Below are 21,563 nucleotides of genomic sequence, written 5' to 3'. Positions count from 1 at the left end.
TCAGAAAGAGAGATTAAAATGCAGCTTCTGTTAAGCACAGTTCTTTTTCTGAAGAACAGTTTATGGCATTGAATCAATCACAGTATTAAACAGAATGTTGTTGATAAGTCATGTCACCTCATCTAGTAAATTTCTGATAATTATTCTGGAAAAATTAAAATACAGTGAAAGATGGACATTTCTCAGAATTCTTTGGAGATGTATGATTTATCTTGGTACGTGCTAAATATGTTAAACTGAAAATATGACTGTACATTTTTCAAATAGCAGTTTCAAATGAGAAAAGACAACTAAAAAAACAGTTCTATTTTGGCTCTATGGAACCAAAGAGAATAATTATAATTTCAGATTGGACCTTTTATAATACAGATGAAACACATATTAAACTAATAGTATGGTTATACCTTAAGTCAAAAAGAAATGTGAAATGAAACACTTCTGTATCCATTCCATTATACCTACACTGACAGTTCCTACTGACAGTGGGTGCATCTACATGTGCATTTACACCAATTTAAATTTACTGTGCAGTAAGTTACGGCTCAGTACGCAGAAATAGGCCAGTGTCTACACATGCAGGCATTAAAGTGCATTAGCGCTGTGTGTGGTTTGACTCGGAACTAAAGTTAGTCCCAAGTCAGTCCCCACACACAGTGGTACTGCAGTACAGTATCTATATCTGTTACTGTGCAGTAACTAATTGAGTATAAATTTGATACCTGAAGGATACAGGTATCAAATTTACACTAAAGTCAGCATAAGTCACCATATTTACTACGAAGTATGGGTGTGCACATGTAGACAGGTGCGTGCACATGTAGACAGGTGCCCATACCGCGCAGTAATTTTGGTTACTGTGCAGTAAATGTGCTCGTGTAGACGCACCCACTATGCATGAATTTATCTGTACTAGGAGGGATTAAAGCCAAAGTTCCAGTCTCTTAACTTTATATTTTGTGTTTTTGTATGTCAAAGTTTTAATGCGTTTTTACTGCAGTTATTTGTGATTTCCTAAGAATTTGTTTGTGCTATTAGTTTACATTTTTACTCACAAATACAAGGAGTCTTGTCCAGCAAAAAACATCCACAGTCTCCCAGGCCACATAAATTGTAGCAGGGGTGCAGAAGTGTAAAACATTTTAAGGACCTATAAGCTTCCCATGAGCTTCCTGTACATAACTGAAGGAAGCAAAAGAAAGGTAATGGCAGACAAACAACGTTTCTAGAAAAAGTAGAGAGCATGGGGATAGAAACATAGTAATGTCATTAGTTTCTTTATAGAACAGAAGGAACATTGCAGCATTGCGTTAGTACCCGGGAGCCAGAAAGGTTCAATGTCCAATCTGACAGAAATGCAGAATTAAATAATCAGTATTTATGATTAAAATAGAAGCAGTTTTTAGAAGTCTCTCATTTTTGCTCACTTGAGGGATTGTTCATCACACTGCAAAAGATACTTGTTATGTATCCTGGCATTGTTCCTTTAATCCTCTCTCTAATTTCCTTCCACTTCTATTTTAAGGCAGTGTCACAAAAAAATATTTCTCTTTTCTTTTCCAACTGTACTCCCTAAGTCTCTCTTGAAAATCCCAGATGTAGCTCTAGGAATATTGAGATCCCACTACTTACTTTCCTCATTTGCTTTTATGTTCAGCATCATAAAAGAAAAAATTGTCCTTTTGTAGAACTATCAAATATGATTTATTTAACTTATTTTTTAATCATGCTAGTGGAAACATGAATAATTTCCTTTATTTGGTAGAATTCAGGTGTTGAACTTTAATGTTAATTGTGTTTTTTATTTTCTTCTAAATAAATGTTTTGTCATACATTTGTAATAGGTCTAGAAAAGTTTTAAAAATGTGGCAGTTTATGGATCAGTCTGATATTGAAATCATGCGGAGTCTGAAAGATGCTATGGCACAACATGAATCATCTTCTGAATACAGGAAAGTGGTAAATCGGGCTCTGAATATTCCTGGCTGTAAAGTCGTTCCTTTCTGTGGTGTATTTTTAAAGGAGCTTTGTGAAGTTCTGGATGGAGCAGCAAGTCTCATCAGACTTTGTCCACAGTATAATTCCCAGGATGAAACATTAGAGGTAAAATGTTAAGGAGTAGTATTGATGTTCTATCATAGGTTCATGTTGGTATGCAGCAGATGAGGCTTCCTATCAAATTGTAGATGACTGTGAATGTATTGTATAATTCTAATTGCAGATAGAGTTCACAGACTCTTTTTCTTAGTGTAGTTGAAAAAATTTCCACTTAACTCAGTTGTAGTCATTTAGGATCTTAAAAGCACAATTTAGAACCCTAGTGGATGAGGCCCTTAAATATGTACATCCTATGCAGTCTTTTTGCTTTCTTTCAAATAAGACATTCCTCTTACATTAAGGCTGAGACTTTCAGTGAATCTAAGGGAACTGTTATTATTATTTGGACTAGCAAATTACCTGTCAAGAATGATGGGTGGGCAGGGACACAGGCCCACATTTGGTCTCCCCCACTTAGGGTCTGGGTCCAGGTCCGGGCCTGTTCCCCTCATCCTCCAGTTTAGGTCCAGGCCCACTTTGGGTTTAGACCCATTCCTCCCTCCACCCCCACTGGTTTAGGTCCTCGCCCTTTCCCCCTGCCAATCCGGGTCTGAGCTTGTTCCCCCACCTTCAACTCTGGGTCCATTTTCCCCCTCCCCCGCACTGTGCCATGCCTCTGATTGTCCCATGACCTGGCCCAGCCAGGGCCCCAGTCAATGTGAATGGGGCCTCATTCGGGCCAGGTTGTGGGGCAGTCAGAGCCCAGCAGGGGTGTGGCACAGGGGGGAAGCCAAAGGGGGGTCCATGGCCCCATGGTCTGTGCACAGGGCAAGGGCAGGCTGCAGGTGTGGGTTGCGCTCAGTCTCTGCTCTATGCCTTGCTACTGCTGATTCGATAGCAACACGGTGCCGTGTGCCTCACTGCCCAGCCCACCCAGTGACAGGACTCACATGACATTATGCCAGTGTCAAAGCAACAGCAGTGAGGCATAGAGCAAAGGCTGAACACAAGCTGCAGCTGCAGCTGCAGCTTGCCCTTGCCCTGTGCACAGACCAGGGGGTCATGCCCCTCCCTCCCTTGTCATGTCTCAGTGCCCCTGAAGGAACCACCAAGCTCCGATTGCCCCATGAACTGGCCTGGACAGAACCCAGTCACCATGAATGGGGCCCCAGCTGGCCTGGGTTGTGAGGCAGTCAGAGCCCAATGGCTTTTCCAGGGTCATGGAGTGGGGAGGGCATGTGCCCCACTCCCGCAGCTTTTCCCATGTCCAGCCCCATGTGCTCCCCCACCACCACCTCCTGCTGCTCCACCCTGCGCTGCCTCCCAGGAAGATGGAAGAAGCTTGCACATGGCAGCTGTAGCCTCCATTGTATGCCCCATGCGGTGCCCATTCAGTGTCTGGCTGCATGCAACCACCCCCCACACTTCCTCTCTCCGCTCCCCCTCCCTGGGCAGAGGCAGTTGGGGGTCAGGGAGCAGGGCAGGTAGTCAGGGCTGCATCAGGGTGGGGCTGGGTGGGGCATGCTGCCCCTCCTCCTCCTCCCTGCTACCTCCAGCTCCCTGCTGTCTGTGGTCTGGTGGCATGCCGTGCCTCCTGACAACAGGTGGGAGGGAGCAGAAGGTGGCAGGGAAGGGAGTCCACGCAGTGTGGTGTGCCATGCCACATGGCAGCACCCCACTGCAGGGAGCTTACTGTGCCCCACAGTAGGCAATGCCCCGCAGCAGGGAGCGCTCCACACTGTGTCCACAGTCACCTGGCCCCCAACTGCCTCTGCCTCCACCTCCTCCTGTCTGTCTGTAATGCTCTGGGTCAGCCATTCGCCGTCCGCCCTATGGGCAGCGCATGCGCAGTTGGCCCAGAGTATTATGGACAGACAGACCAACAACGCTTTTATTAGAATTAACCATAGTGTCTGTGATTCCTAATCAGGGACCAGAATTAAGTGTCCTATTCCCATTGAAATTGGGAAATATGTGCTCCATGCTGATAGGTTCCTCTGAAAAATCTGTAAACCTCTAATTCTCTTGGTTACTTAATACAAATTTCTCACTGTTACTATATTAACTGTTTTGGAAATTTTAGTTTGTTTCAGATTACAATGGGCAAGATAATTTCTTGCAAAGAATAGGCCAAGATGGTTTGAATAATCCAGAAAAAGAATCAACAGCAAATAGTATCTTTCAAACTATTCGGAGCTGTAATCGCAGTTTGGAGTCTGAAGAAGGAGAAGACAATTTTAGTGAAGGTAGCAACTCGAGAAAAAACTCTTTGAAGGACAAAACCCGATACCAGTAAGTTTAATATTTTACAGATTGTTGAGCTTTCTGTGTGCATTTAATCTTTTTTTTTCATATATAGTTGGTGCTCATTGAGACACATTTATGGTAACATGTAATTTATGTGTCCTTGCATTTGGCCCCTGCCAATTTCAGACTTTTCCCCATTTACCCTTGGTAGTATGACACTTGAGATTTCTCATTCAGTTTTATTTTCCTCATGATATAATTTCTTCTAGGCAAATGTCTTTCATCTTGCACATAGAGCTTTAAAAACCCATTGTTACAATGTGATTCTGATCTGTGGTCCTAGGAATAGCACCAGGCATCTCTTATCAGAGCTTAGAACATTATATCCAGTGTGTTGGAACAGCATTCTACCCCAGATTATTGTACGTAAGCCCACTACTTTTTAAGGACATGTTCATTTGAGGCTCATAAATTATCTCAGGAAGAATTCTTAGAAGTCATTAAACAGTTTGAATTTTCACACAGGATCAATTTAGTCATTTAGCACAGGTGTTTCTTTAATTATGACACATGGGAAATCTCAGTATTCAGTGACCTGGTTCCTACTTCTACTTGTGCAATGAGGGATCCAATAATAGATCAGTGTCATACTAGTTTATAGTACATTATCAACAAGCTAGTGAACATAACGGAAAGCCTGCCAAGCCTTTTGGTCTTTCAGAATGTTGCTTTGTTTTTCTAGTTATTTTGGGGTATGTCTTCACTTTGTCAAGGTGTGACCACAACTTAGGTAAACATACCTGAGCTAGCTTGGGTATAGAAAACAGTGTACCAGCAGCAGGATAAAACGTAGCACAAGCTACAAAATCCATCCAGGAAGCTGGGTGAATATTCAGACAGTGAAGTCATGCTGACTTCATCCTACTGCAGCTACACTGCTGGCAGTACTCAACAGAATTAGTTTATAGAAACATGGGCATGTGTCTGTGAGGTGCAGAGTAGACACCTCCTTTGTTGCTGAACTTGTAAAGAGAAGTGTTTTAAATCAGGATCAAAAGAATTTCATAGAAGTATCTTCCAATTGGAGAGAAGTCTTCTACACAATGACCAAGTGGATTTCTGGGTAGCTACAGTTAATAAAGTACATAAACTGATGAAGAATGCATCTGGACATAGTAAGATGATGTTTCTCTGTCCATCAAACATTTACCTCCCAAATAAGTGTGGATCAATTATAAAGAAAGGAACTTTGGATTTTATTAAATGCTTTAGAGCAGTTTACACTAGAAATAAGTACACTAGGTGATGATTAAAAGAGAGTGTGCTTCTGCTACAGTGCTAGAGTCACACCAGTAGTCTCACTTGCATGATAGGTAAACAGAACTACACAGATGTTTAGGGGTATTCAAACTGTCTATATGTAAAATCCAGTAAGTAAGCATCAGGGAAGGAATGAACATCTTCCTGTTTTAAATGTGCTTATTACATTTACATGCAGTTATAAATTTAATTTAAAACAATCTTTGTTTCCTGAAAGCATGGTTTCTAATAGAATTATTAACATCTGGCATTGATTCCAGTGGAGAAGCAGCTGATGCCGGAAAACGCTGTCCCATTTCACTGTCCGCTTGCATCGTTTCTTAACATCAGAAGAGTGCTGTAATAATCTGCATAAATTCTTACATATGAAGTGCTTTCTTTCAGAAATAATTTTTCCTAGCTCATATCTAATATTTTAAAACTAGAGTTTACATTGCAGCTCAAATTGAAAAGTAACATAGGAAGCAAACATTTTTGTTTGTAGAAAACAAGCTGGAACTCTAATATATATTATTTTTTGGCTTCATACATATATACACAGACAATTGAAGGGATTAAATTAACAAAACTGCAAATAATTACATTAGCTATACGGAGCTAATACATGAGCTAATAATGTGTAAGCCATACATTTAGCTCTTACATAAGCTAAAGTCAGTATTGAGTTAGATGGGACAACTTGCAGAAGAATGCCTCTGAATTATCTCTTGTTCTGAAGCACATTCATTATTTTGAGGTCACATAATCTATAGATTTCATAGATTTCATAAACATTTGGGCTGGAAGGAACCCCAGAGGGTCATTGAGTCCGGTCCCCTGCCCCATGGGCAGGAAGTCAGCTGGGATCATAGGATCCCAGCAAGATAAGCATCCAAATGTGTCTTGAAGACATTCAAAGTGGGTGCTTGAACTGCCTCTGGCAGTAGTCTATTCCAAACCCTGGGGGCTCAGATAATAAAGAAGTTCTTCCTTGTGTCCAGCCTGAATCAGTTGCAGCAGAGGTTGTGACAGTTTGATCTTGTCATCCTTTGGGGTGCCCTGGTGAACAGACGTTCCTCCAGATCCTGATGAGCACTCCTGATAAACTTATGCCACCAGACCACCCCTGAGCCTGTGTTTTTCTAGGCTGAAGAGTCCCAGGGCTCTCAGCCTCTCATCATAAGGTCTGTTTTCCTGACCTCTGATCATGCGCATGGCTCTCCTCTGCACCCTCTCAAGCTTCTCCACATCCTTTTTGAATTGTGTAACCCAAAACTGGACACAGTACTCCAGCTGCGGCCTCACCAAGGTCAAGTACAACAGTAGAATGCCTCCCAGGATTTGCTTGAGAAGCATCTATGGATGCAAGCCAGCATTTTGCTCACTTTATACTAGCCACAGCATCACATTGAAGACTCATGTTCATCTTGTGGTCAATCATGACTCCCAAATCCCTTTCGTCTGTAGTGCCAACCAGCGTAGCACTGCCAAGCCTATAAGCATGCTGCAGGTTTTTCCTCCCAAAGTGGAGAACCTTGCATTTTTCGGTGTTGAACACCATCAGGTTCTCATCGGCCCATTTCATGAGCCTGTCAAGATCTGCCTGGATCACCCTCCTATCCTCAGGTATGGATGCTTTACCCCAGAGTTTGGTGTTGTTGGCAAACTTGGCCAGTCTGCTTCTGACACCTGTGTCCACATCACTGATGAAGATGTTAAACAGTATAGGCCCTAGGACAGAGCCTTGAGGGACCCCGCTGGTGACCGCACACCAAGACAACCACCCTCTGGGTTCTACTGCAGAGCCAATTCCTCAGCCAGAGGATCATGGTGAGGTTGATGCCGCAGTTAGCCAGTTTTGCCAAAAGGCGATCATGGGATACCAGATCAAAGGCTTTTTTGAAGTCAAGATATACGACATCAATCTCTTCCCCCTTGTCCAGGTGATAGGTCACCTGGTCATAAAAGGAAATGAGATTGGTCAAGCAAAACCTACCTGCAACAAACCCATGCTGGGTATCCCTCAGGATGTTGCCATCAGCTAGTCTGTGGAGGATGGCCCCTTTGATAATCTTTTCCAAGACCTTCCCCAGGGTAAAGGTCAGGTTGATGGGCCTGTAGTTTACTTTCCTCCCTTTCTTGAAGGTAGGCATGACATTGGCCTTCTTCCAATCTTCAGGCACTTCACCAGAGTTCTCAAAGTTCTGTGCCAGAGGCTAAGCTATGTTGCTTGCTAACTCCTTGAGTACCCTGGGGTGTAACCCATCAGGGCTGGCTGACTTGAAGGTATCCAGCCTGTCAAGGTGTTCCTTCACAAGGTCAGCTTCGATGGAGGGCAAGGAATCTCCCTCACCTGGGCATTCCTGACCCACAGTGGGCAGGGGTGTCCCATGGAACTGGTGAAAAACTGATGCAAAGTACCCATTTAGCAAGTTTGCTTTTTCATGGGCATAGGTTGTCAGTTGCCCTGTCTGGTTTAGCAGGGGCCCAATGTTGCCCTTGCTTTTCCTCCAGCTCCCCACATATCTAAAAAAGGATTTTTTTTATTGTCCTTGATATTTGTAGCTAGCTGGAGTTCCATCACAGCCTTGGCTTTCCTGGTTTGCTCTCTGCAGGTCTGGACCAGAGCAGAGTATTCCTCCTTGGTGGTGGTTCCAGTCGTCTGTCCTTTGTAGGTCTTCCGTTTAAGACACAGGAGGTCTGCCAGCTTCCTGGAGAGCCAAGGGGGCTGCTGTGCCCTTTTGCTCGCTTTCCTCCGAGATGGGATGGACTTTGCTTGCGCATCCAGGATTTCTCCCTTGAGGAGCAACCACTCATCCTGAAATCCCCTCTCCATTGGGTTGTGGCCTTTAAGGGCCTCTCTGACAAGCCTCCTTAGCTTGTCAAAGTCAACTTTCCTGAAGTCAAGGACTTCTGTATTACTGACTGACTTGCCAGTTTTACGGCAGATGGTGAAGGGGATCAGATCATGGTCACAGTCACCCAGCTTCCCTTTGACCATTAGGTCGCTGACTAGGTTGTCCCTGGTTGCCAGTACGAGGTTGAGCAGCATCTTACCTCTCATCAGCCCATAGACTTCCTGCATCAGATAGAAGTCATCCACACATGAGAGAAAATTTTGCGACCACTCAGATTTGGCTGAGCACTCCTCCCATGAGATGTCTGGGTAGTTAAAGTCTCTCATGACAATCATGCACTGGGAGCGTGCGGCCTCAGCTAATTCTCTGGCAAATTCCTGGTTGAGGTCTTGACCCTGGGTAGGGGGTCTGTAGTAGACTCCCACCATAGTAACCGCTGTGCCGTGTTCCTCACGGATTTTAACCCAGAGGGTCTCAAGTCACCCACTGTGTCAGCTTGCAGGATCGCGTAGCTTTCCTTGACATAGAGAGCTACAGCGCTGCCCCTTTTGTCCACTCGATCCCTCCAGTACAGGGTATAGCCATCTATACCCATGGTCCAGTCATGGGTGGAGTCCCACCAGGTCTCCATTATCCCTATGACATCATAGTTATTTGCATTTGGCAGGAGGACAAGTTCCTCCTGTTTATTCCTCAAGCTCCTGGCATTTGTGTATAGGCATGCAAGGGTCCCCTTGGGGACCCTTGCCTTGCCTACAGATTGTTCCAGGGCTGGGGCAGGGGTGGGCTCCCTTAAGTGCCTTGGCCTGCTGGCTTTGCAAGGGCTGCTCAGTAGGCCAGCAGTGGCACTAGTCCCCCCATTCCCCGGCAGGCTTAGTTTAAAGCCCAGTGGAGCAGATCAGCCAGTCTGATTGAGAAGAGCCTCCTCCCCAGCAAAGAGAGGTGGAAGCCATCCCTTCCCAGCAGCTCACTACCTCTCTCACCAAAGAGCGAACAGTGGTCATGGAAGCCAAAGCGTTCCCAATGACACCAGCGCTTCAGTCTTTGGTTGACTACCTAGATCCTCCTCTCCTTCCTCAGCCCATACCCCAAGACAGGGAGGATTGATGAAAACACCACCTGTGCCCCCAGACCCTTAAGCCCCACTCCCAAATCCCTGAAGTGCCTCATGACCCAGCTGAGAGGGTTCCGAGCCATGTCATTGGTGCCCAAATGGATAAGGAGCATAGGATAGTGGCCAGTGGGCTGGAGGAGTTTAGGGATCTTCTCTGCAATGCCTCAGATGCAGGCTCCCAGGAAGCAGCAAACTTCCCAGGCTAAGGGGTCGGGGTGGCAGATTACCCCCTCAGTCCCGCTCAGGATGGAGTCTCCCATGAAAAGCACTTTGCATTTTGTCTTAGAGCAGGGGTGGTAGCTACAGTAGCACCTGTGTTGCCTGCAGGAGCTGGCAACTCAGCAGGCTCTGCTGGGGCTGCAAGAGGTTTGTACCTGTTGCAAAGCTCCAGTGGGGTGGGGGCCTTGGGACCCTTGACCACCTTGTTCCAGCCCCTGAGCTGGACAGAATGGGAAGTCCCCAAGTCCTCCCTTGTCCTGGTTGGAGACCGTGGTCTCCCTCTGCCTCCCTGGGGGGGAAGGGCCTGGCAGTAGGAGTCAATCTCCTGCTCACAGTCCCTGATGGCACGCAGTCTCTGGACTGCGGCCTGAAGCTCCTCCAGATGGTGCACCAGAGACCCCAGTAGGAAGCAGACCCCACAAGGGGAGGTGGCCATGTTCCCAGGCCCCAGAGCCTGAAAAAGTGACAGGCAGCCCCTGCAGCCAAGAGCCAGAGGTTCTGTCTGCGTGGAGCCCGGAACCATGGGCTGTGTCTGGGTGGCCATCTCTGAGGTGCTGGGGTGGGGGCCATGCATGCCCATCCACATCATGCTACTGGTGGGCTGGCTACGGCTGAGACTGGCTTGCCCTCCCGCTTGCCCTCCTGTGCAAACTCCCATGCTAACTTGCACGTTGAGCCTAGGAATGCGCCTGTTTGTGCAGCCTGTTCATGAGGCTCTGGTCACATGGCTGTCTGTGGGGCTGGGCAAAGAAGGAGCCAGGGGGTGGCGTAACCCTCCTTGACCCATTTAGCCTGCTCCCAGCTGTCTAGGTCCCTCCCTCCATGGGCTTCTGTTTACCTGGGGCAGGCCAGGGCTTGTCAGGGTCCCTGTGATCTCACTGGGGGTTCCTGGGCTCATGGGGGTACAGCGGACTTACACCCACACATCTTGCACTGGAGCTGGGACCAAACTGAGGCTTGTGCCATTGTCAGGCCCTTTTTAAACTGTGCGCATGCACAGAAGGGCTGGTCGGTGCCTCACTACTTTTAGGGGGCTAAAGGAGCTAAGGGGGGTTCCCCCCCACTAACCTGGCTCGCACGCTGGCAGCTCAGTCGTGCAGCTCCCTGGGGGGCTGGGCCAAATAGGAGCCAGTGGGGGTGTGACCCTCCTCAGCCCACTTAGCCCACTCCCAGCTGTCTAGGTCCCTCCCTCCATGGGCCCCTGCTTACCTGGGGCAGGCTGGGGCTTGTTGGGGGTCCTGTGGTCTCGCTGGGGGTCCCTGGGCTCATGGGGGTGCAGTGAGCTTTAACCTGCACGTCTCGCACCAGAGCTGGGATCAATCCATGTCTTTGTCCCATATTTTGTCCTCAATTTACCTATGTGTAGGAACATAGTAAGTAGGACTGTGCTCAACTATGCACATATATATTAATACACCTTATGGTGTATGTTCTTAAGTTCTATATCTTATGAAAATACATACATTGATGCATTGTTTCATTGATAACCCTGGTGGTGGTTCTCACTTGTTCTTCTAAAGGGCTTACCTCTGACTCTTCTTTGGGAAATCTCTTAAACCAACTCTTTTCCTTTGTGGTTTCAAAACTTTCCTTATAAATACAGTTCACCCTACAACTTGTCCTGTTTCCTCTTCACTTGTTATCATCAAAATCACCCTAACACAGGGGCAGGCAAAATACAGCCTGATGGTGAGAGACTCCCTGTGGCTTGTGGTCCATGCACCCTCAAGCTGAGTGGGCTCTGTGCCTCTATGTGTGGCTCCACTCTGAAGTGCTGGAAGCCTCATGTGGAGGCATGGAGCCGGCCCAGCCCAGTGGCACGTGGCTCCAGCTGAGTCCCAGGAACTGTACGTAGTGTCATGAGGCCAGCCTGGTTCGGCCCGAATGGACATGCCAGCTGCCTGGGCCAGGCAGGCTTCGTGTCACCACGTGCAGTTCCAGGGACTCAGCTGGAGCCACTCTGCCCACCTTGAGCCATGAGCACCCCAAGGGCCTGCTGCCTGCTGCTTCACCCCCATCAGCAGGGGATGTGCACTATGGGGGGGCATGTAGCAGGGGGGCTCACAACCATCCACACACACTCCCAAATCCCCCCACAGATGCCCCCCCAAACCTCAGACCACCCACAAATCCCAAACACACACCTTCCCCACAAACCCCATCCACACTTCCACCCCCACATCTCCTCCTGTACTCACCCACTGCCACACCGCCCCCCACCCACAGGCACTGCCACAAACCCCACAGCCCAACCCCACCCACTCCCAACCCTACACCCACAAACCCCACACCCACCCACCCACACACACGACATATCCTACCTCCATCTCCCCAGGAGTTTTTGGACATGCCAAGTAAATGTTAAAGATTCATTTTTATTATAGCATCTTTTGTAAGTGATAAAGCAAGCTCAAATAAGTATCGAGACATAAAATTGCTGTTCTAATATAATACCTTGTTTACTCCTCTGATGGATATTTTTCCACCATAAAATGATTCTATATTTCAGAGCATTTCAAACTTGTGACATTGATATGTTGTCAAAATCCAACTAAAACAGAATAAATTCAAATGGAATCTCATTTTGATTTCTTCTTATTTAATTAACTCGTGCAAAACAGCATATAGTAATGAGGATCTATAAAAAATACCTAGCATTAGAGAAGGAAAATTACAAATTCACTTCTAATTATGGTTCCTTGAAAGTGTTACAGCTTCTAGGATCACATTCACTTGTGAACTCCACAGCAAGAATGGGAATTTCGAGTCTTAGAATTACATTGTTTCTGCATGAAGAAAATCCTCTTCCCCTTAGAGGTCTGATAAAATAGACTCTTCCAAGTCTTGTTAACAAACCTGCTTGTGACCAGGTTCTGAACTTTGCTACATTATTTCTATAATTCAGTCCCATCTGCACGTTCAAACTATCCCAATTAGAGTTTTTCCTTTTCATGTGTTGCTTCGTTGCATTATGTTCTAACCTCTCCTTTTATCCTTTTTCATTCTTAATGCTACTCAGTACAACTCATGTAAAGAAAGCTTCTGAGTCAAAACAAGTTCTGTAAGTTTGTTCTGAGCACTTCCTAACTATAATGCTTCAGCTAGCTGTTGTCATAGAAGAAATGTGTATGTGTGTGTAAAAGAGACAGCCTTTCACTTGGCTGTTTCCTGTAAATCTGAACCCTTACTATTCTATTAAATGTGACTTGAGGCCTGAATAAGGGTCTGCTATTCTTGTCTATTATGGGCCACTCTCTTGTTAAATTTGGAAAATATTCTTTAGTTTATGTGTAGAGGGGTTTTTTTTTAATGTGGAAGTGTTAATCTAGTATAGTGCTGGGAAATACTTTAATATACAGATATTGGGTGAGGTGTATTGAAGCCAATCCCAGTTTATACTAGCTGAAGATCTGAGCTTAGCTTTTTTTTTTGTTGCTTTTTTACATCTATTACTGCTATACTAAAATGCCCTAAATTGTATTAACTACATCTGTACGCACCCACCAAATGCTTTCAGATGTGAAAAAAACATCCCAGAACAGCACTTTACTTTTAGCTTGGCGCACCACTGCATCAAGCGCAGCGCATGCCCAGAAGAGGAATCAGGTCAGTTTGACCCAGCTTGCCCAGCATCTGTATAGCTCATGTACTTCAACGTGGCTTTTTGGCACTTTTGCCTAATAGCTGATTGAATAAAATATTAGACTTAAGTGCCAGAAAGCCCGGCTGAACCTCATGAGCTATACAGACACTGGGGGAGCTAGGTCAAACTGATGCGATTCCTCTTCTGGTAAAGGGCTGGGGATTTTTCTTCCAGATCTGCCAGCATTCATGTAGATGTTTTAAGTTGATTGAAGAAGTTCCTGAAGATTGGAGATTTTGTATATGTGCATTCTGTTCTCATAAACCATATTTGTTAATTTAAAGCTTGTGGCTCTGCAGTTGCTTAGTGCTAAAAAAAAATATTTTTATACTGGTACCTACAAATTTTCAGGTTCAAAATGTATGTTATTTATATAGTGTTTTACACTTCTAGAAAGAAAATATTAAATATTTAATCTCACAACACCCTTGTGAGAAAGGGATATATTTTTGCTGCTATTTGTAATGATAATAAGACTCAAAGAGGTTAAGTAACTTACACAAGTTCAGTCTCATTCAGAAACAAGCATTCCTGTCTCTTTAAGTCCCAGTAAAAGTTATGTATTATAAATTACTTTTAATGCTTGTTTATATATTGTTTTCTTTAATGTGTGGGGATAAACCTGGAAAAAATAATTAATATTAATAATATTATTAACATACACTTTCATGTCCTAGCTGTATTACTCTTAGATCAGTTATAAGAATATATATATTAATTGAATAGTTTGTGCAAACTTACAATAATATATAGATATAATTTATATATTACATTATACAATATTGTGAAAGCTTCTGAGTACAGAAACAGTAGGTTCCCCAAACAGTACAGTACTGTTCATCTTCTTTTGAAACTAAACTGTAGTAGAATAGGTGTTAATCAACAATTAAGTACATCAGCACACATGAGATGCTTCGCTACATATGCAGTATTTGTACAAGAACTGGACAATGTAAGTACTGTATTCTACTTCATGTGCAGGTTTATAATTGGAGATATCTCAGATTCAGAAAGTGACATTTTTGAGCAACTGAAAGAGTGGGAATCTAATACAACTGAAGAGCAGCAGAAAGCATTCAGCCACGGAATAGAGCTTATTCCCTGGTATGTGTTATCCATCAGAGCCGATGTCCACCAGTTCATGCTACAAGGGGCAACTGTCATACATTATGACCAGGAGACACATCTCTCAGCACGCTGTTTTCTTCAGCTTCAGCCTGACAATAGTACTTTGACCTGGATAAAACCCACCACAGCTTGTCCTGCAAATACCAAGGCAAAACTGGGCATTCCAGTTAGCACTGCAGAGCTTGGTAAATTTCAGTTTCTTGGCAATACTGGATTAAATGCACTAGTAGAAGGTTCCCTGGACATGTTTTTAATAAAGGCTGTGTACATGGGACATCCTGGCATTGATATGCACACTATGTGTGTTCAGAATAAACTTTGTGGTATGTCCCTTGAAGAGAATGGCATAACACTTCTGTATGGACTTCAGACTACTGATAATAAGTTGCTGCACTTTGTGGCTCCCAAATATACTGCCAAGATACTATATGATGGATTGCTGGAATTAACAAAAGCTATAAGAAAAATGAGGAAATTCCCTGATCAGAGATTGCAGTGGCTACGGAAACAGTATGTCAGCCTTTACCAGGTAAAATGTATTGTGATAAATAAATGGAAGTTTCTAAGATCCAACAGTTTGTCAATATGAATATTAGTATCTGTTACAGGTGGTTTAAAATTAAAGATAAAAGACCTGATTTTGTTTTATGTAACACCACTGAAGTTGGCATTGTCACAGTAGCATAAAGCTAATGTAATTGAATGGAAATTGTAACTTCTGATATTGTATTTCATCAAATGTTTCAGCTGGTATGTTTTTGGCACTCTAAAATTATATATATGATTAGGCCACCGAGGTTAGTATTTGGCTAAACACAAAACAATGTCCATACATACAGAGGACCTGAAATACTGATCAGTAAGAGGTAGGGGGAAAAGAATAATAAGTAAAAGAGTTTACTAATAACTAATCATATTAGTCATTAATTATTAATCATTACTAAATTATAAAACCGGATTATATTTGTACAATAAATACAAGGTGCCTTTCTATGATGTACTGTCTTTCATTACTTCATAGTACCTACACCAAAAAAAAGTTTGAGCTCTTTGATAGTGATTTATCTAGCCTTTGTTTTATAACATTGAGAATTTTTGTAGGAGGATGGCAGGTTTGAAGGCCCAACCTTGGCCCAAGCTGTTGAGCTGTTTGGAGGTAGGCGCTGGAGTGCAAGAAACACAACTACAGGACTTACAAAAAGCACTGAGAAACCCAATATGCAGAGAAACAACACTCTGGGAATAACCACAGCAAAGAAAAAGAAGAAAGTACTCATGAGGGTAGAATAATTTATTATTCATATATCAATCTTGTTGCTTAAATATTTTAAACTGTTTATCTGTATAGTTATAGTATGGCTAACCATGTATTCTGAACCAGATAAAAAAATGCAGTGCTATAAATGCAAAACTTTAATTTCAAGTTATGTTCCTTGACACAGTATTTATTTAGGAATAGCTTGTTTTTCCTAACAAAGGTTATTCCAAGGTCTTGGGCAGTAGCTAGAACAGAGGATCACAACCTGTTTGAAATCTTTTGGTACTATCTCAGCATTAAAAAAAATAAAATAAAATGATGATGATGGTGATGGTGATGATTAGTGAATAGGTAACATGCAAGGCCTATAGACAGGCTTTCTGGAGTTTGCATGCACTTTTCTCTTGTTCTGACTGTTAGGGGCATAGAAATTTCCATAGCCACTGTCCTTTCTTCCTGGACACAAATGTTTACACCAGTTACCTGGAGAAGGGATAGTGTAAGAACTTCTATGGCAGTACTATACTATTTAATTTTTTTTTTATGGCAGAGAAGTCCCCAAAATCCATCCTTTTCAGCTCTGCTTTGTGCTGCTGGAATAGTACAAAACCAAACAGACCTCTCCAGACAATTGTGATTGTTATGTGATGTTGCGTTGTGGTGGCATTTAATATTCCTACACTCCTTTATGTAACCTTAATGATCCTTAAATGATCTTTTTCCTCCTGGAATGGTTTCACTTAAGATGCAACCATCAGCATTACAATAGTCATTACTAGTATTTACCTGATTCAGGCCTCACCTTTATAATTCTTAAAAATTATTTGGATAAAATTTGTAACATTTTCAAGATATTTATCATGGTGTTGGCTGTTTCCAGGGTGAAAGTGGAGATGCCACAGATGATGAGATGGCAACTCGTAAGACAAAAAGTTATAAAGAATATCGTAATAGGAGTGGTTCGGATCCTCAAGACATTGAAGAGCAAGAAGAATTGGGTAATGAATATGGGCCAATTAATAGAGATTTTTAAGGTTTTGTTTTTATTTTTTTTGATACAGAAATTACCCTGGCAGCCAAGGATTCCCCACTGCCCCCTTCCACCACCCATCAGCAGAGAAGTACCCTCTTCACTGGGTTACAGAGTCACATTGTATAAATATTGCAATAATATACAATATCATTATGAACTTTATAGGCATTTTTACACATGCTCCTGGAGGGAATGCTGGGCGCTTTAATTAACGAGCCACGCTAATGAAAAATGCATGTGCGTCACGTGTATCAGGATCCCCGCACTGAAAAAATGTTGGTGGGGCACTTTGAACTAAAGCTTATCAAACATGTTTTATTTCAAAGCACCCCACCACCATTTTTTCAGCATGGGGATGCATGGGGTTGCTGATACACATGATGCTGAAGGCTGCTGGAGCGCATCAGTTTCCAGGCTTCAGCAGACTTGATTAATCGAGTCTGCTCTGACACACCGGATTTCCAGCACATTTGAGCAGGCTCCCCACGCATCTGTTGGAGCCCTATGTTGCTAACAGAACCAAATACTCATGCAAATGCAGTTCAACATATATATTTTGAGTGGTACAGAACAGATACAGAAATGTTTTAGAGTTTGTTTAAGTTATGTTGCTGGCTGGGAAAAGCTTTGTCATTATGTAGACAGAAGCAATGCTAATGATGGAAAATATTATTTTCCTTCTTAGATCAAAATATCGTGATTAATGCCTCTACCTCTAACACACTGCCCTCTAGAAGAGCTCAGTCCCTGACTGCATCTGGATCTCCTAACTTAGCAATTGCAGCACCTTCACCAGTGAAACCAGTTTCCTCTCCTGTAATGTCTTCTGCAAGCAAGAGTCAGTCTAGGTAGGCACAACTCTACTTCTAAAAAATCAAATGATTGGTCTACAATTGTGTTTGAGTGTATTCTTCTCCCTTTTCATGAAGAACTGCAAAGTGAGGTGACATTTGCACAAACCTGTGTCAGAAATCAGTAAACTGCAATGTATCATCCCCTTTATAGGCATGCCAAACACATTATTGAACATCACAACATGGCTTAGCTAAAATGCCTTGATCTGTAAAAAATCACAGAGGAGAAGGCTGCAGTGAGTCAACCTATTACAAAATGTGGGTTGGGAAGGAGTCTAAGAGCAACGTAATCATGGAACCTACCTTCTCTAATTCTTTGATTTTCTAAACCAGCACAGATGTAATTACAGATGTCTTGCATGTATGGGGAGACAACAGAAATGTTTTAACTGTGTAAAATGAGGTTTGTATGTTGCTATGCACAAGTTATTTCTGCCTTGAAGAACTGAATTTGCCTTAAGATTTCTGGTGATAGTTCCTTTTTTTTTTTGCCAATGGAGTGATAATAGGGATATGTTTTGAAACCTTTCTTTTTCCACAGACTTTTCTCTCCTGTGAGCTATGTTGCTATTCAGTCCTTTTTATGTGCAGCAGGTTAGGCATATGATTATGACATGGTATCGTGCAACAATTATATTATTAATAATATAATAGTAATTTGGCATGTAGCCCCGGAGTGCAATTTACAGTGCTGTGTGGGCTACTTCCTACACAGGAAACAGTATATTTGTTTCCACGTGGCACTTCAGGCAGGCTAACTAGCACAAAGGCTAGGTAATTGCCATTGTCCTTCCACAGTGTTTATTAGCTTATCTGTAGTGCCATGTGGATGCTTACAGTTTAAGTGAAGACCTTGTTTGGAACAGCAGAGTGTACATGAGATCACTGCTGCTACGCATGGTAAATTTACTGTGTGAACAAGTCATGTACAAGGGAGCCTTCCAATCTAAATTAGACAGATAAGGTAATGAATAATGTGGTTGGGGATGATAGAGAAGGAGGGAGAGATAACAATAAGCAATGAGAAGGAATTATTGCAATTGGTGCAACTTTATTTTTAAAGAAAAACAGCTTGTATATTTATCTTATATTGTGTATTTCTTAGGGTTTTTAACATTTTCTTAAATGGTCCGGAGTAACAGTGAGGGTGGGTTACAGTGCTGAAGTCAAGTAACTGTAGCTGCTTTTCCTTTGCTTGTGTCCTTTTCTAAAGCCCTTATTGTGCCCTTTACTTACAGTTCTTCACGTCATCGTGCAAGATTAATGGGTGTATATGTCATAAAAGATTCATCTCCACTACATGGCATTCAACTTATATTTTTAAAAGACTGTAACAATTTTAGTTCACAGAAAACTGAGGAAGTATTGTGGATTGATACTCAAGAGACACATCTACACGTCTTCCTTACTATGCAGTAGATACATTTGCTGCTCAGTAAAGCATCGCTGTCTACACATGCATGGCAATTAGACTGGTAGACTAATTTACTGCACTGTTGGACAGTCCTGTCAGATACAAGTACTAACTGGTGGCAGAGTAAATTACTGCGCTTAAACATAGTGTAGACAGTGACATCTGGATTGGTTTACTCTGGCTCAAATTGCACCAGAGTTTATTCAGTTGCATTAATTGCACATGTAGATGCACCCGAGTGGTGGCTTATCAGTTTTGAAAATCAGTGTTTTCTTTAATTCACCATAATATGTGTTGTTCCCTAACTGCACATCCCTGAAATTCTGAATTATTCCAAAGTAGCATTGACATGATAAGGTTACAAACAATCTGCAGAACCCATATTGAATAGTTTGAATAGTTTTTCACAATTCCGTTCTTATTTTAGGTTAAATCCTGAGGATCTATAACCCCTGGTGACTGTAATTAGTGTTGTAACTGTTCAGTAGGTTTTCAAAATTTATTAAGATTTGGGGTAAGATTATGTGCTGTGCCTCTAATAGGCTTGTCTTAGAACTCACAGCCCAGGAGAAGTTGCTATAGTGTCTTTAAATCGTTTCAATCTTGGGCTGTTCTAGGAGGTATAGAGGCTCAGGGAATGTAGTAGATAGCTACAGAGATCTCTCTGAGTTCTAGCAGCCTTTCCCCTGACTGTCTTAAGTGCTGCAGAACTGTCTAGAATACCTGGAGTGCTGTATATTATATAAGAATGTGCGAAGCAGGCAGTATTCGATTCAGATTCAGATGTGGCCCGATTCGGGGGACAGTGATTTGATTTGCTGATTTGGATCACTATCCCAATTCAATTTAGCTGAATCTGAATCTGAAGATTTTATTCTGATTTGGAGAATCATCGATTTGGCTGTAGACACAACTTTATATGTTTTTTCTATATACCACAAGGTACCAGGTGCAGTTCATGAATGCTGAGATGGTGGGGCGGATGGAGGGTTCCAGGGGATTACTCCTGTTAAACGAGCCACTAACCTACTTAGGCAAGGATTCTTTGTGATATCTTTTATTGAGCCAACTGTGTAGCTGGGAGAACTGCTGGATCAGTTTTTGGGCACTGAGTGTTCTTCTGGTGTGAGAGAGAAGCAAACACAGGCTAGCTTCCAGCTAAATGGTTAGTCCAATAAAAGATCCTTTCCTCACAAAAAATCCTTGCCTTGGACATTTCCTGGACCATCATGGCTACAACACTCCAATTGTGCTACTAATCTATAGAGGTGCACTGATATATCTGTCCATATCAGATTGGCACCAATAAAAGAAAAATTGACATTATCTGCAGTTGGCTTTTTTTGTCTGATGTAGCCTATAATGACACCAATGAATGCTGCATGCATCCAGGAATGCAGCCCATCAGTGTCTGCCCAGTAAGTCAGTTGGGGGGAAGGGTGTGGGGGAGGGAAGAGGCATGGGGGGCAGATCAAGGCCCCTATGGTGAAGAAGACAGTGGGACAGGCGCTGCCTAGTCAGGGTGGGGCAGGGCATGGGATGGAGCTGCAGGCAGCTTGTCCAGGGGGCCTACGGGGGGTGGATACCCGCCACTGCATGAACCTCAGAAGAGGCATAGCGGGCACATGCGCCCCCAGATTTGTGCTTGAGGCAGGCTCCCCACTGCAGGCTTGGAACTGGGGGCTACACCAGATTCTTCCCAGTGCAGGGGCTGGGCTGGGGCTGCTCTTGGGGTGGGAAGAGTAGTGGTGCTGGGAGGGGTGGGTATGGGGTGGGCTACAGTCACCCCAAAATTTGCTGTAGCCATTCCTCCCAGTGCCACCGCCACTTGCCCCAAATGCAGCCCTGGCCCAGCCCCCTCATCAGGAAGAGGCTGGCACAGCCCACGGCCCCAAGTCCACAGTGAGCAGCCTGCCCTCACCCAATGCACCAATCCAGGGGGGCATATGCCCCCCATGCCTCCCTGGGGGTACATGCAGTAGCTGCCCCCCACCACCCTTGGGTGAGCTGCCCATAGCTCTGTTCCTCACCCCACCCTGCCTCCATATCCTGTCCCTGTCCCATTCCCTCCCTCATCATGGTGGCCTCAATCTGCCCCATGCTCCTTCTCCCCCACAGACTTACTAGCTGGATGCTGCTCTCCAAGCTGCTGGTCTGCATATTGGCAGTCAGATCATTATCGGCCAATGTGGCTGGTTAATAATTGGCTATCAGTATCGGCTGATCAAAAGATATTTATCGCACCCTTGCTAACCTATATAGTTACACTCCTTTGTGCCTGTTTCCTGGACTCCCTGTTTATTTTATATTAGGCAGTTGTTTAGACACATAGCAGGAAAAGCATACACCAACTTAAGATGCTTCCTCAGCCTGAAGAAGGGTATTTATACCCAAAAGTTCATCTAGTCCAACTCTCTGCTCAAAGCAGGACCAGTTCCAACTATATCATTCCAGCCAAGGCT

General features: G+C 43.7%; 1 protein-coding gene across 2 annotated transcripts in view; it reads left to right on the top strand.

Annotated features, from left to right (window-relative positions):
- PLCE1 (phospholipase C epsilon 1) overlaps positions 1-21,563 on the top strand; it is a 343,905-nt gene that overhangs the window by 263,880 nt on the left and 58,462 nt on the right. For both annotated transcript variants that reach the window (XM_090058651.1, XM_090058650.1), the window contains 6 exons: positions 1,842-2,100; positions 4,118-4,326; positions 14,396-15,071; positions 15,644-15,823; positions 16,681-16,798; positions 17,519-17,681. In XM_090058651.1, coding sequence (XP_089914777.1) covers positions 1,842-2,100; positions 4,118-4,326; positions 14,396-15,071; positions 15,644-15,823; positions 16,681-16,798; positions 17,519-17,681 — 1,605 coding nt within the window. The remainder of the gene's footprint in view (positions 1-1,841; positions 2,101-4,117; positions 4,327-14,395; positions 15,072-15,643; positions 15,824-16,680; positions 16,799-17,518; positions 17,682-21,563) is intronic.

This window comes from Crocodylus siamensis, chromosome 7, assembly GCF_052110815.1.
Source record: "Crocodylus siamensis isolate JL-2025a chromosome 7, ASM5211081v1, whole genome shotgun sequence".
In the NCBI taxonomy this organism is placed as follows: Eukaryota; Metazoa; Chordata; order Crocodylia; family Crocodylidae; genus Crocodylus; species Crocodylus siamensis.
This window is presented reverse-complemented; position numbering and strand designations above follow the sequence as displayed.